Raw genomic sequence first — 16,105 nt, forward strand, 5'->3', positions numbered from 1 at the left:
TACCCCTTTTGCATGCAGCATATAGACTTGATTGCCACCTCGCTCTACACGTAGGGCATGTAGCTCGTTCGGTTTGGGACTTAGGGTGTTAGGCGAGTCTTACCAATATGATATGGAAACCATAATTTCCCACCCTCTGAATATTAGCACGTATACAATAAATATTTAAACGGCGGCGTTCCTGTCCCTCCTGTTTAGAAAGAGAAACGACCATATCCAAACGACCGCGATGGTTTCCCTGTCTAAGGTTATCTGGCTGCGGAACCAACATTCGAGGGCTTGCGTTCCGGTCGGACTGGCGGAAGCTTATTGGAAGCTTGTGGCGGAAGTACTTTGTGGTACAGAAAGCTTGTGCGTGACTCCTTGCTGCTTCGAGGATAATGTGGCGGAGAAGCGTCAGGGTCCCCGGGAGGTTTTATGCTCTGGTTCGCTTCGGTACTCCAAGAGAGGACGTGGTTGTGGCTTTGTGCAGGTACTTGGAGAGAAGGTGGCTTGGTGTTTGATGCCCTGTTTCAAAGGCAAATAATAGTCTCCTTTCAGATGTTTGCCCCTTCTCTGCATCATTTTTTTTTTCCAAACGTTGGTGAAGAATCATGCGCAGGCAGTAGGTTTTAGACTTGAGAGAGTGATAAGAAGCCTGGTTTATATTAATTTCAGCTCGTTCAGAAAGTTTTGGATTAAGTTCACGAAAAACACTAGATTTGGTTGTGGTTGCTACACATTTGACTAATTCAGTAAATCAGAATAGTGTTAATGCACTGTGTGAACACGGGAATTGATTCAGCAACAGTAGTTTTATGCATGATTACAATAACAGAATTACAGAGTTGGAAGGGACCTTGGATGTCTTCTAGGGCTAGGCAACCTTGGCTTTTTTATGACTTGTGGACTTCAACTCCCAGAATTCCTGAGCCAGCAGAATTCTGGGAGTTGAAGTCCACGAGTCATAAAAGAGCCAAGGTTGCCTACCTCTGAGGTAGGCCAACCCCCTGCTCAGGCTGGAAATCCTATACCTTTTCAGACAATCTCTTTTTAAAAACTTCCAGTGTTGGAGCACCCATAACTTCTGGAGGCAAATTCTTTCATTAATTAATTGTTCTAATTGTTAGGAAATGTCTCCTTAGTTCTAGGTTACTTCTCTCCTTGATTAGTTTCCATCCATTGCTTCTCTCTCGCTCTCTCTAACACACACACACACTCTCTCTTCCATCTCTGGTGTCATCTTTGGGATTTTCTCATCTGATAGCACCCATTCTGTAAACCCGAATCCTTACAAGATTGTTTCTAATCAATTTTTATGTGCAATCTGTTTGTTTTTGCTCAAAATCAGTATACTATTGGCAGAAGATATGGTTCTTCTCCAGAAAAATATTTACTTGTAAGGCCTTGAAAGCCTAGTTATGTGCTCTGGCTTGAAATCCCGAGTATGTGAAGGAGTCCATTTCCTGGTTATATTAACATCTATGGATTATCTCATTTTCTTGGCTGCTGTATGTATTTCATTATTGTTATTATTTGTATTGTGATTGTAATTTGTATTTTAACTGATTTTGTGATAATGATCTCTTGTTATGAGACTTTAAGTTGTAAAAATTTTAAAAATCAGTTTGTATCATTAGTTTGTGCTTTCTACATATTTCCTAGTAAAGCACACAAATTCTTCAGCACAACCCCTGTCATCTGCACTAAGGAAGATGACCAAATCAGCAGCACCAATGCAAATATTTCACCAGATCAGGAGCAGAAAACACAAGTACAAAAAAAGAAAAATTTGCTGCAGTTAATCCATGGAATGAAAATAGAACTAAGTACAAAGAAAAAGGTTATGGAGAATGCCAAAAGCAGATTGCTGGAAGATGATGAAAAAAGGTAAAGTTATGGGAGTACACTTTCATGCTGTTTGTCTAAAAATCCTGTAGTTGTTTGAAACTTACTTACCAAAAAGGGTAAATAAATAAGTGTATTTAAAAGGAAAATAATAAAGAGCCAGAGGAACATCTGATATGTGTTCTGTCTGATTCAGAAATGACCAGATTTACTCACTGTGTTGTGAAAAGAAGGAAAAATTCTGCAGAATTTTGTGTGGAATCATTCTCAGTGAAGGATTCAAAACCTGTGGGCTCTGGGTGTGACCCCAAGAGTTCTCTCCTTAAATTTTTCTGCCAAATTGTGGTGGCAAGGAACAAAGAAAAAAACAAACCAGTTTCCAGGAGCTAGACCAGGGATAGGCAACCTTGGCTCTTTTAGGACTCATGGACTTCAAGTCCCAGAATTCCTGAGCCAGCATGGCTGGCTCAGGAATTCTAGGAGTTGAAGTCCAAGAGTCCTAAAAGAGCCACGGTTGCCTACCTCTGAGCTAGACAGTCCCATTTATTTATTTTATGTTTATTTATTTGTATCCCATCTTTATTATTTTTACAAATGACTAAATGCAGTGAACATAATTAATATTCCTTCCTCCTATCTTTCCCAAAACAATAACCCTGTGAGGTGGGTTGGGCTGAGAGAGAATGACTTGGCTCGAGGTTACCCAGATGGTTTTCATGTTAAGGTAGGACTAGAACCCACAGTCTCCTGGTGGCTAGCCTGGTGCCTTCATCACTAAATCACACTGGCTCTTTACCAGGATACCTGCTGCTGTTTCTGTTGGCTTTAGCAATTTATTAACCCAGTTCTGCAGTACCACAGCTAAAGCCTTATATGGGCTCCCCAACAATCCCAGATTTTTACTGTTTTCTCACGTCACTCTTCGTTTTCTTTTCATTCTAAGCATTATCTAGTCTTCCTGCCTGCTTGTTCTGGTGTCCTGACTTCTGCCTTTTCATTGTGAATCACAGATCATCTATTAGAGAATTTTGGTCGGCTAACTAGACAGAAAGAATTCTGTCTGCCGCATATGAGAGAGACTAGGATGTTAAAATATTATACAGATTGAAGAAAGTAGATTAAAACTCCTTCGGTTTTCTGGATAACATCTGGAGTCCTGAAGTCTCCCGATGTTGATGTGCAATTGATGAGAACTAGAGTATAGCAATATATGGAGTACAGTGGCTTTGACTATTTTGGGTTTACGCAGGATATGCAAAGATACATGTAAACGTTACTGATAGATCTTTGTGTACCAATGGGTAAGGGTTTTTTCCCCTTAAAAATGAAAATATGAAGATAACCAGAATACTTGTTATATCCTGTTTGTGCTAGTACCTTGCAGTTTTAGAAATATGTTATCTGGAGCCTGCCTGATGTTGATCAATTATAAGATGACTGGTCTAAATATATTTTTTAAAAAAACATATATTTGGCTTTCATTTCATTTTTCAGAATAAACTTTCCTGAGAACAAAGATTTTGTCATATTAATAGTGATTCAAATTTCCCAAGGGAAAAAAAGGAATTGGAAAATTTCCTATGCAAATTAAGGTAATTTGAATAGGAAAATGACCAGTTTGAAATGCAAAATGTTCTGATAAAAAGAGTGAATAATTTAAAATATCTGCCAGGGGTTATCACCTGAAAAAACAATAAGTGAAATGTTAAAGTTGTCTAATACTGCATTATGCAATTGGTATAATTTAACCATGACTAGATTATTACATTTATGAAGCTATTTTTCAATATAAATATCAAAGCCTAGAAAATCCTTTCCATAACTAATAAGGAATCGAGTGGACATATGTCCTGCTTTACAGAGAGCAGTTCTCTATTTGAAGGGGTGTCACAAGTTAACTTGGGAAGAATAAGGGAGAGAAAGGTCCTTGAAGTTATCTGTTTGTTGTACATTGCTAGTACAGTGTGACCATCTGAAAATATTGGATGATGATTTCTTCATTCATTCTTCATTTGCTCATTATTAATTTTCTGTCTGTTTTCAGAAGGTTAGCAAAATATGGGCAACAAAGAATATAAAATGAGCATTTTATATTTTGGATTTCTTTTTTCAGCAGCCAACATATTCCAGAATTGGAGGAAGCAGCCTCTGCTGTTGCATCTTCACTCCCTTTCGATAAACAAAAGACAACTTCTGAACTGTTGCATTTGGTAAAAAAGCACAAGGAAGAAATGAATGCACATAGAATGGCTGACCTAAGGTTTGTAGCTATAATTCTGTTCCCATAATGTGCTTGTCACATTGAAATGAGACAAATAATAATAATTGCTTTTATTTGTCTTCTTTTGCTTTATTTTAAAAATAAAGCAAAAGATTTTGATTTGGAGTCGCAAGATTTAAAGCAGTCTTAACCAATCTCTTCATTTCCATTATTTCTTTGAAGTTGATGATGTACAGCACATTGCTGTAATTTCTCATTTTTCTGCTTCTCTCTCCTTGAGTAAGTTTCACAAAAGAGTGTGAAATCAAATATGCAGCAACAAATGGTACTGAAATATTTGCAGTAGTATATTTCAGACTTTTTTTTCTCAATACTGGCTAGAACTGGTTTTGGGGTTACCAAGCTTAACCGAGAGATTAATTAGTGACGTTTATAAAATGCATTTATACTAAACCTGCTGAATCAAAGTGCCAGCTCAGCAGAACCATCTATTAGCCAGCTTCTTGCAGAACAACTTACGTAAAACCAAATTACAGTCAGCCTGAAGGAGAAAAATATTTGGGCTGTTCAGCACTTCAGATTCAGTCTCCAAAAGGTGCTTTGGAGCACATGCAGGACAAATACAGCAACTCTTTACAGCTGCTGTCCTGCTTCCTGGGCTCACAATTGTTGTCTTCCATGTTTGTTTCTGATCTTCAGAAAAGTCATAACAGGAATGCATGACTCTAATACAGGTAGTCCTTGATTTAACGACCACAATTTAGCCCAAAATTTCTGTTGCTAAGCGAGGCAGCTGTTAAGTGAATTTTGCTCCATTTAATGACCTTTCTTGTCACAGTTGTTAAGTGAATCAGTGCAGTTAGTAACTTGGTTGTTAAGTGAATCTGGCTTCTGCATTGAGTTTGCTTGTCAGAAAGTCGCAAAAAGTTGATGATATGACCTTGGAACACTGCAACGGTCATAATTATGAGTCTGTTGCCAGATGTCTGAAATTTGATCACGTGAACCACGGGGATGCTGGCACAGTCAAGTGTGCAAGATAGTCATCAGTCACTTTTTTTCAGTGCCATTGTAGCTAAACAAACTGTTTAATTACAGTGACCCTGAACAAACTGTTGTAAGTCAAGGACTATCGTACCTATTGCCTGTTTCAAATTATTGCAGTGAAGTAAATGGATCTGTGTAAATGGATCCATTTATAAATGGCAAACAGAAATATAGTGATCTGTGAAATTATTATGACCTTTAATTATCTTTTGTTAAGGGTAACCAACGTTCACAATATTCCAAGAGCAGTACTAAAATGACAGTACATTGCCTGGCCTAGCCCATAGAGCCCTGATATATCAAAATGTGCAGTATTAGAAATCGAATTCAGCCTATAAACTAATCTGCTTAATTTTTTTTTGAAATACACAATTAAAGATTATAAAAAATACAATGTACAAGTAATGTATGGATGGCAGTATCTACTGTTTACGTTTTTTAGCTTTCCAATGACATTGATTAAAATATTTTATTATTAAATTTCTAGCCTGTTCATGTTCATGTAAAATTCAAGGTAGTGTAAATAATGGTTCTGCCTCCTATTTTCCCCACAACAATCCTGATTGGCTTTCATGCTTAAGGGAAGACTTGAACTCCTTGTCTCCTGATTTACAGTACAGCACGGTAACCACTATGCTAGACTGCAGAAAGCTGCATAATAATGGCATACGGCTGCTTTAACAAAGATTCCTCAAGATTCCTCTCTTGAATACTAGAGGTGTGTAAAATCCATTGATCTGGGAATTGACTGTTATGGAGAATGTTCTGGTTCTCTCCGTCATGTCAGATTTTTTTTCCTCAGATCCTGCTGTTTTGGGGGGAAGATAGGGAGGGCACTGCAGCACTTTCCAGACATAAATCCTCAAAACCTGAAGTGATTTGAGGTATTCCAGGGATGTTTCAGCACCAGAATAGGTCTGTAATTTCTGGAACATTATATCCAGGACAATTCAAGCTTCTTATTTAGAGACAAGAAAATGCTGAACTAGTTCAGTTTGGAGAAGTTTAGTGGAGCCAGAGGGAAATGAAGCATCCCAGTTTTCTGGAATGGTCTGTTTTTGGACTTATAAATTTGCACATCCTTACCAGACATTTAGGTCTTCAGTTTAATATTTACCCATTAATAGAAACTTATATTGTGTTTCATTTAAATAATCCCTTATTGAATCAAACAGTAGTTAGGTTAATATATATTCTGATTTAAATACCTAGCATATAAAACAAAATACTTCACTTTACTTTCAGAAAATAATTTATTTTTCTCAATAAGAAATGAATAAATGTATCCCTGTGTAATTGAATATAGTCTTGGATTTCTGCTAGTAAATTATGTCTAAGCTTTTCTCTCTTTGCAGTGATATAAGATAACCTATGGGTGTCACTGCTTTACAAAATCTTCACTATTAGTTTGGTTTGTAAACATAGGAAAGACTGAATATTTGCTGAATGGAAATTATAACAATACAGAATATGACGGTGGAATGAGTATTCTCAGTGGAAATTACGGCATAATTTCACAAATACATTAAAGGTTTAAACTTTATTATAAATAACATTTAGAACTAAGATACACCTTCAATATCCCAGATCTTTAAACTAAGATTGATATTCAAAGGGTGGCATTCAGACCCTAATTTTGTATATGTTCACAACAACATTTTCTTTCTCGATCCCACTGTACTCTGACATAATAATTCATGAAAAAGCCTAATAGAGATCTTGTTTAATTTTAGCTCAGATGGATCACAGAAAATACAGTGACAATAGTAATATGTTGTTTAGAGGAAAAAAAGAATACATTCTAGAGTGCTTGCTCTTTCTATTAAGAGTGATTTTGAAGGAAAAAAAATCAGAGCTAGCCATTTTGTGGATGAAATAAACTGGTGTTTTTACCAAATCAATATAATTGGTTTGTTCATCATACTGCTTGTCAATGATGAACATCAGCATATTAGTGTTTTCTTCAATTAAAACTTTAGTTTGCCACAAGCCTTTCCTTTAATCTCATCTTCTCCAGGCTGCTCTCCTAGCCTGAGCTGGAAAGTTGCAGTCAGTGCAGTTGATACCTCTTTAAAAATGTGACAAGTAAGCCTCCTTCAAAACAACTAAAAAAAGTAGAGCAATCTTCAGTGAGTGCTCTCCAGATATTTGGCACTGTAGTCCCAGCATTCCAAAACCAGTTGGCTAAAAAGTATGGGAACTAATAGATCCAGTGTTTCTGAAAGATACAGGTTAGGAAGGCTAAAGTTTAAATAGTTAAAGGTTAAATAGTTGGGCATGTAGTGTTTTGGGGGATCCTTGTGCTGATAAGGCCTTTTAATACCTATAGGAAGAGGCAATATATATATTGAGCTTTATGGAATAAGATGTCATTAATATGTTGTTAAAACCCAGTAAACCTATTAACATCTTGAAGCGGGTCTTTGTGAATATCAGATGGAGCCCTTAGGTCAGCTGATGGAGCATATAGTCAATATGAAGACTACGGTTAAACCACCCTGCTTTCTTATTTATTTAAAATCCAATATAAGAATCTGATCCGGAAATGTGGTTAAATTGCTTGCTATTAGAAAACTGGGTGGCCAGGTACTGAACGCCTCTTCAGGTATGCTTCCAGGTTCCTGTTCTACCATCCATAGGTTTGTATATTGGAAAACTGATACTTGGGCTTCCTTTGGAAACACTCTGAAAGTTTTGCTAACAGTATCTTTTGCCTGTCCTCTAGATCAGGCATGTCAAATTGCTGAGCCGCGGGCCGGATGTGTCACGCCGAAGCCACGCCCATCCCATTGCCGGCAATGGGGAAAAGGTCGCAAGACGTTGCGAGTTTGACATGCCTGCTCTAGATCAGCAGTCAGGTGCATCTTCATACTTCATTAACAGAACTTCTCTGACCTTCAGCAGCCAAATCTAGTTAAAGTGCTTGTATTGACTTACAGAATTCTTTGTGATCTGGAGTCAGTAACCACCTTCACTTATTTTTCAATCTACCTCTTACAAACAATACACGGTTAAACAGAGCATTTTCCGTTATCGCCCTAATGCTTGGGAAGACATTACCACTGACCATTGCCAGGAATAGGTGCCTATTCCTACTGAATTCTAAGACAGTAGGGAAGGTAGCCTTGTTCCAGCTGATCTTCCAGAGAAGGGCAGATCAAGTTTTATTATTTTGTAAATTGTGTAAAGATGGTGGAGTTTATTTGTTTTTTTAAAAGCATTCTTGGCATCGTTCTTTAGCTTATTACCATAGTTCAAATACAAAAAATATAGCTATTGTTGCTAGGTTTCTGGTTTGTGAAACATCAGATAGATTTTTTTTAAAAAAAGGGGAAGTTGGAAGGGAAAAAAAGTAGGTTTCAGAACATCCACCCAATTGAATTTTTCTTTACATTTTCACATTTATGTTTCTTTATTGCATCAGAATAGCTAACATGAACAAAAAAAATCTGTACTACGCATCCTTCAATACATCCTAATATTAATATATGCTAATATTTTTAATTTTAGCAAAATTATGGCAAGCATGAAAATTAGAAGAAAACCTCTGAAACGAAAAGCTGTGAGTGCATCCAGTGAAATTGAATGTGATGAAGACGAAGATGGCAATATGGCCCATATTAATGAAATCAATAGAATTAAAAGGTACTTTACTTGATGAGTTTCTGCGTGTATCTCTTTAAAATCCTGAATTTATAACTCATTACAGGTAGTCCTCGACTTACCACTATTCGTTTAGTGACTATTTGAAGTTACAATAGCACTGAAAAAAGTTACTGTTTTTCACACGTACGCAGCATCCGTATGGTCACATGATTAAAATTCAGGCACTGGCAACAACAGACATGTATTTATGACCCTTGTACTCTCCCAGGGTCATGTGATCACCATTTACAACCTTCCTAGCTGGCTTCTGACAAGTAAAGTCAATGGTAGAAGCCAGATTTGCTAAAGGACTGCAGTGAATCACTTAACAACTCTGGCAAAAAGTCATAAAATGAGGCACAACTCACTTAACAAATGCCTTGCTTAACAACAGAAATTTTGGCTCAAAAAAAAGTCAAGGACTACCTGTACAAGGATAATCAAATGTGGCTGTGTTGAAGCATGCCATGTTCTTTGTCATTATGAACCTCCCCTCCCCCCTTTATTGTGATGTGCTACAGTGAATTAGATTTGTCACATTTTTAATATGCCATAAAAATCAGGCTTAATAAAATAGCTTAAGGCTTAACTAGTCTGTAAAATCTAATATGTGAATTTTTAAATTCAACATTATTCTTCAGCTGTGGCTATCCAGCACAAAAAGAAGGGATGCCTTTTATGGACCTGATGCCTAGAGTCACATTTTGGCAAGTTGGGTGGCCACATAAATCTTTATAAATAAATTTAATTTAGTTATATATGTATATATGTCAATGTATGAATATATTCATTGTTACATGCTTGAAAAATGTGTGGGCGATGATTGTTTGAAAATAGATCAGAGGAGTATGTTTAAGATTTCAAACTGTTAAGGAGAGAATTTGGAATTATTCATATTGGATCCTTTGACGTCTTCTACCAAAAGGATATTTTTTTATTATTATTATTTTTAGGAATCTCTTTTCTGGAGAAAGGCTACAGATTTTCACTCCTAAATCAAAGGGAGCACATGAAACAGGTTAGTCACAAAATAATTACTATAATCATGCCAGGAAGATAATTTGAGTGTAATGAAACTCATCCATTCTATGCTCAATGCAATAGTCTTAAACATGCCACAAACCATCTTAATCAATGTTTAGCCTACAGAAACAGCATCCTAGGTTCCCACTAATGAGGAACTTGAGGCAGATACCGGTAGTCCTCGACTTACAACTGTTCATTTAGTGACCGTTCAAAGTTACATCACTAAAAAAGTAACTTATGACCATTTTTCATACTTACGGCCATTATAGCATCCCCACTCACCAGTGATCAAAATTCAGACATTTGGTAGCTGACTCATATTTATGACGGCTGCAGTGTCCAGGGGCCACGTGATCCCCTTTTGTGACCTTCGGATAAGCAAAGTCAATGGGGAAGCTGGATTTCGCTTAACAGCCATGTTACTAATTTACCAACTGCAGTGACTCATTTAACAACTATGGGAAGAAAAGTGGTAAAATGGGGCAAAACTCACTTAACAATTGTTAGCAATGGAAATTTTTGGCTCAGTTGTTGTCATAAGTTGAAGACTACTTGTATTGCATATTAGGTTTTTTAATGGGATTTGGAAAGGATATTCTTAGAGGCATTTTGTCAGCACCTATTCCAAAGCATTTTTAAATAGTTGACCGCATTTACATGCTAATTATAGAAAAGCTGTATCCCCAGAAGAAAATTGTCCATGATGTTCTCTCTCTCTCTCTCTCTCTCTCTCTCCCTCCCTCCCTCCCCCTTTCCTTCCTCCCCCCCCTCTCTCTCTATATATATTTGTCAATTCAAGTGAATAGCATTTCTGTGGATAACTTGGCTTGATGGTGTTTTTTTTTTTAATACATTGACAATTTAGACGCAGTAGCAATACCAACAATTTGGGATCTGGAATTTGCCAAAGCTATTACATCAAACTTTTCACATCTACCACAGAATGGTTTTGAGGAGATGATACAGTGGACAAATGAGGGAAAACTTTGGGAGTTCCCAATTAACAATGAAGCTGGTGAGTATCCTGAAAGGACTCTGCACTTGGTTTTGCCACTCAGTGAAAATTTGGGATGGAGATTTTGGGGAATTGGATTTGGAGGGAGCTGAAAAAATGTAATGTTATGTGATATGATTATATTATATGATTATATTATATTATATTATATATATGTAAGTCATTTGCAGAATTTGCATATTGTTTTTGAGACTTACCTTTAGCTGCTTTCAAACATAGCTGTTTTTTATTTTATTTTGTTTAAATAAATTAACAAAGAAACTAATTTTGAGTTAGCATCATTTTTTATGATAGTCTCTGGGAAAACAAAGTGATCCCTTTTACTTTGTGTCCTCAAAATGAGTTTAAGGGCTACTTCAAATAGCTAAATGAAGAAAACAGAACATAATTTCATTTGATAAGTGAAAAAGATAAAACCTACATGTATGAGGTCCCCTCAGATACACCTCAATCAAGAGTCACCTCGAACTGCAAGACGGGCAAGTACAGTGGTGCCTTGGTACTCAATTGCATTGAAACTCATCAAATTTAGTACTCAACACATTTTGATACGAAAATTTTGTCCCTGTACTCATCATTTGGTACTCAATACACAAGCTAGAACCTGTCGGTGTCGGCTGCCTTGTGACCCTACATTATTCTTTATGGGAAAAAATGGTTTGGTACTCATTGTTTTTGGTACTCATAGTGTCTCCCGGAACCAATTAACGATGAGTACTGAGGTATATAAATTTGATAAATATACACGAATAATCTGCTCTTTTTTAATTTTATCGATTTGACTTTTTAAACATCTCTTTAGTAGAATGTAAGTTGAATGGCAGACTCAAAAATTTAAATGTCTTTTTGAGATATCCAGATAGCACAAGAGGATGCATAAAGCTTTTCATTCCACATGGTCAGCTGAGCAGTGTATTGAATTTATAAACACTATTGCAGTATTTCTAAAAACAAATAATTATCAGAGTGGCTTTTTAAAGCTCAAGATATCAACGGGAATATTGGCTTAGATGACAACAGGGATTAATGTTTGCGAATAATTTGTGAATTGTAAGACAAGGTACTGCAGTCTGCTCAGGGAGGTTGTGAATTGGAAGTTTTTTGACAGTGATTGTATCCTTTCCTTAACTTTGTCAGGACTTGAAGATGACGGTGAATTTTATGAACATATATTTCTGGATAAGCATTTGGCAGACTTTCCTAAAGAAGGGCCAATTCGCCACTTCATGGAACTTGTAGCATGTGGACTTTCCAAAAACCCCTATTTAAGTGTGAAACAAAAAATAGAACACATTCAATGGTTCCGGGATTATTTCAAGGAAAAAGAACAGTTGCTTAAGGAAATTGAAGCCCATGAGAAGGAAGCCTTGATTCAAATAGAGAACATATCGAAATGAAAACTCAAAAAGTCCTGTCCTCATGTAAATAATCATTTGGAAGTTGTACGTCATAATCCAGAAAGAACCTGATTCAGAGATATCAAAACTGGCAAAGATGGTTTAATCTGGCTTGCAAATTGTTGAATAAAAATGTATATTTCTGTTTATTAATGTTCTTAAGATAGTGTTTACAATGTTTTGCTCTAAAAATATTGGTGTGAAATCAGTCTGAAGATTAAAGAGAAACCACCAACTGATGTTCATTGGTAATGCTCACTAATAGTATAGCACTTCGAAATAATCCTTTCTGTATTTTTAGTTTTATTTCCCTATTTTCAACACAATTTAAACAGAATGGAATATTGAACTTGTTTATTGTTTGAAATTTATTTCAGAAAAAAATATCTTGCAAAAAGATATGCTGTTCCTCTCCACATGGATCTATATACTGCACCACCTTATGTTTTCTTTGCCTTCATTCTCAACTGTATATGTCTGTGTGCTTCTATACAGCTAATCATATATGTTAAAATAAGTTTTTATTCAGACTCACTGATTGCTTTGGAATTTGAAGAAGATACTATTAGATACAGCTTGAAATACTTAAACAAAACTGAATTACTAATCCCATGTATTTATCAGCTTTGTCTGATTTTTCAACTCTCCCATTCTTTTCAGTGTTTTTTTTAAACATAATTTTAAAAAAATCAAATTACCTGTATTGTAAATTCCATTTTTTGGCTAATTATGCCACTTCAGTTAATGTTTCTCTATTTTTCTATCCAATACATTTTCAACAGTTCTCATGAGAATAATGTACATACTGTATATTTTAATCCCATCCAATAGGCAGCTTAAGTTATATTCCAGTTTTCTTAGTCCCTAGTAAGTTTACTGTTTTACAAGGACAAGATAATAGCATTAATTTATGCAAATGAGATCCTTTCAGTTCAAAGGAAATGCTGGTTGTTGAGCATGATATTGTGGTTTATTTGCTTGGTTTTTAGATTTCCACCCAGCCAATCAAATTTTTCTGTTGGTGTTGGACAAGTATAAGGTAGAAATATCAGTGTTCTTGCAACGTTACATGTTACAGAGAAATCATTGGAAAGTTTTTTTAAAAAAGATAGAATTGGTATTCAGAAAATAAGAGCCGTGTTAATATCTATAGAATTAGAGTGTAGAAACATAATCAACTGTTCATCTCCATATGAACATACGCACCATAAGTTTTCTTATATTCCCTTTAATATAACTGAATATAACTTCTTATAATTATCTTCTGTGGTTTTGTAAGCTGCTTAGAAGATGTTAATCTGCTTTTGGTTAGGGAAGCTTAGGAAATCAACTTAAGTCAGGCTCATTTTATATCCGTAATGCATGACTTTAGAAATAATATTGCCTGATCATACTTCTGTAGGAGTAGATAAGATGATATAAACTTAAGCTTGGGTAGTGCAAGCCTAAAGGATAACTATCACTTGGATTGAAAACCATCTGTCAATATTAAGGACCAGACCAGCAAAGAAAGAATCTAAGCCTATAGTTAATTATAATTAGCGGCATAACGTAAACATTTAGGGAATGGGATTTAATATAGTTCATACAGTTGAGGAATATATGCAAACATTTGTTTGATTATTAGAGGAAAAGAAGCTATACTGTACCACATTTTCTCTCCCACAAGATGTCAGTGTTGACCTATTTCACCTTGCTAAAGTAAATATCTCCCCAGACTCCAAAAAAGAGTAACCCTATATAATAGCTAAGCAATAGCTTGCAAAAGAATTTGCTATGAAAGCAAGATAACGTGAAAACATTTCTTATTTTTTTTAAAAAAAAATAACTTTTATCTCTGTTTCTAAATTTGGTCTCCCCCCCCCCCCTAGAACAATGTCACAAAACGTTTGAATTTAAAATAACTCCTGGCAATCTAGTTTGGTGTAGTTCAGGTGCTGGTTAAGAAAATAGAAGAGAGAGAGTTCTAGGTCTCTCTTAGACCCAAAGGGTGGCTGGGTGACTGGGCTAGTCACTCTTAGAACAACCTACTCCACAGAGTTGTTATGGGGAAAATGGGAGGCAAGAATATTAGGTAAGCAATAGTGATGAATATCTATAGTTCGGGTGTAGGAAGAGGGTGAAGGTGTAGGAAGGTAACTAGGTAACATCTTCAGCAGAGTTTAGCGGATGTCGGTGTCATTGTTCTTCTGTTTATAAGGGTTTCAGGATCACAGACCCTCACTTGACCCACTAGGTGTTGACATTTTTGGACATCTAGCAACGTGGCGATTACAAATCAAATCCACTGAGATCTGGAGCACCACTTGAACACTACTGGCATTGACAAAATCACCCTCAGTAAATTGCAAAAGACAGCTTCACTTGGAACAGCTTACATCCTGCGACAAATACCTTTAATAATATTAAACAATATCTGCCAATCCCAGGTTCTTGAAAAGGACTGGATAGGTAGACAAAAATGCCAAATCCAGTTGAAATATCTGTCTGTGCACTAACCATAATTTACAGTAGCCTCCCCATCAAGTCCTGCTGCGCTCCTTCATAGTGGTGGGGATGTTCCTGGCAGACATGAATAGAACAGCAGAAATATATTTGAAGAAGGGTCGCCCAAGATGTGAAAGTCATTCCGAGTGCCCAGCTAAAGCAAGCATGCTCCTATATTGGGCAGCACTGACATAAGAAGAGGCTGGTAGTGGATGATCATTTTAGTGACAATAGCAAATGCATTATTTCATTTTTCACAGGAGAAGCCTGTGTAAACCATTCCTGTATTTTTTTTTCAAGAAACCCACATGGATAGAAAATATTAAATTATGCCAATAGAGTGCCAGACGATGGGCCCCTCAGGTCAGATGGCACTAAAGATGAGGAAGAACTGAGCATCTCAGAGTACTAATGATGTTTGTGATGTAGCTAAATTAAGGCCTGCAGGACATCAAGTTGCTGATCAGTTGCTGTGCAGGAGAAAAACATCCAAAGTGCAGATAGAGAGAATGGCAATGGGAAGGTGAACATGGGAAACCTCAACTTAGTGAAAGATAAAATGAATCATTGACTGCTTAGGCATCGACAAATGAAATGGATTGGAGCTGGACATTTTCACTCATAATATCATTTACTATTCAGTACACACACAGAAAAGGAGCAATGTTGCTTTCATACTAAGGAAGAATGTAGCAAAGTCAATACTTGAGTACAACACAGTCAATCACTGGATAATATCAGTCACACTTTACAGACAAGCCTTTAATACATCAACCACTTTATTTTATGCTCCAACCGCTGATGCAAAGAAGAGGAGGTTGATAAGTTTTATGGCCAAGTTCAATCTGAAGCTGACAAAATAAGCAAGCAAGATGTGAGAGAAATTCTCTCGCTAAATTTCAGAGAGCTGAGACAAGTAGCAGTATTACAACATCCGTAAAGATATTGAAAATGGAAACAGACATGGAAAAACAAGGAAAGTCTTAGCAAAAGATTTTTCCAAACTCAGAAGGAGGTTCCCACCTGGGACTGGTATGCTAAAGGATGCCACTGGATGGGTAGTTACTGATTCAATGAAGATCAAAGAAAGAATGAAATAATACACTGTAGAGACGTCAACATTCAAGATAATTTAGAATACACTCTGATCAGCACCAGGTTGGAAAATTACAGGAATTAATGAAGAATCTATGGCAAGATATTTCAAGAGACTTAATAGGGTGTGCAAACTACCATATAGTATCTTTAATTTTATATCCTATCAAAATGACACTTACAGTAGTGGCCAAAATTGTGGCAAACTTTTGGGAAAAGTGTACAGTAGAAATGCCACTTTGGTTAAGTTTCCACCAATTTTTCTTCTAATTTTTTTATAACTGTAGCCTTGTTCACTTAATAATACTATTTTACATCACTTTCTGGGCAACCAGTCAACTCTTT

The 16,105-nt window shown here is 36.3% G+C and overlaps 1 protein-coding gene across 2 annotated transcripts; it reads left to right on the forward strand.

Moving 5' to 3' along the window:
• The first annotated feature begins 314 nt into the window (after positions 1 to 314).
• On the forward strand, positions 315 to 12,527 carry MRPS31 (mitochondrial ribosomal protein S31). 2 transcript variants are annotated; one of them, XM_039353299.1, is made up of 7 exons: positions 315 to 472; positions 1,645 to 1,869; positions 3,941 to 4,087; positions 8,606 to 8,740; positions 9,694 to 9,758; positions 10,632 to 10,781; positions 11,919 to 12,527. In XM_039353299.1, the coding sequence occupies exons 1-7, from the start codon at positions 381 to 383 to the stop codon at positions 12,176 to 12,178; spliced, it is 1,074 nt and encodes a 357-aa protein (XP_039209233.1). In that variant the 5' UTR covers positions 315 to 380; the 3' UTR covers positions 12,179 to 12,527. The 2 variants fall into 2 exon arrangements, with proteins under 2 accessions (XP_039209233.1, XP_039209234.1); XM_039353300.1 differs by having other exon boundaries at positions 3,944 to 4,087.
• The last annotated feature ends 3,578 nt before the right edge of the window (positions 12,528 to 16,105 follow it).

This window comes from Crotalus tigris, unplaced genomic scaffold (assembly GCF_016545835.1).
Source record: "Crotalus tigris isolate CLP2741 ecotype Arizona unplaced genomic scaffold, ASM1654583v1 scf7180000018510.657491, whole genome shotgun sequence".
In the NCBI taxonomy this organism is placed as follows: domain Eukaryota; kingdom Metazoa; phylum Chordata; class Lepidosauria; order Squamata; family Viperidae; genus Crotalus; species Crotalus tigris.

Excerpts from the sequence above, each read along its gene's own strand:
- MRPS31 (XM_039353299.1), top strand. The coding sequence starts at position 381 with ATGTGGCGGAGAAGCGTCAGGGTCCCCGGGAGGTTTTATGCTCTGGTT. Across the intron at positions 1,870-3,940 it reads CTGGAAGATGATGAAAAAAG|CAGCCAACATATTCCAGAAT; the intron begins GTAAAGTTATGG and ends TTCTTTTTTCAG. Across the intron at positions 8,741-9,693 it reads GAAATCAATAGAATTAAAAG|GAATCTCTTTTCTGGAGAAA; the intron begins GTACTTTACTTG and ends TATTATTTTTAG.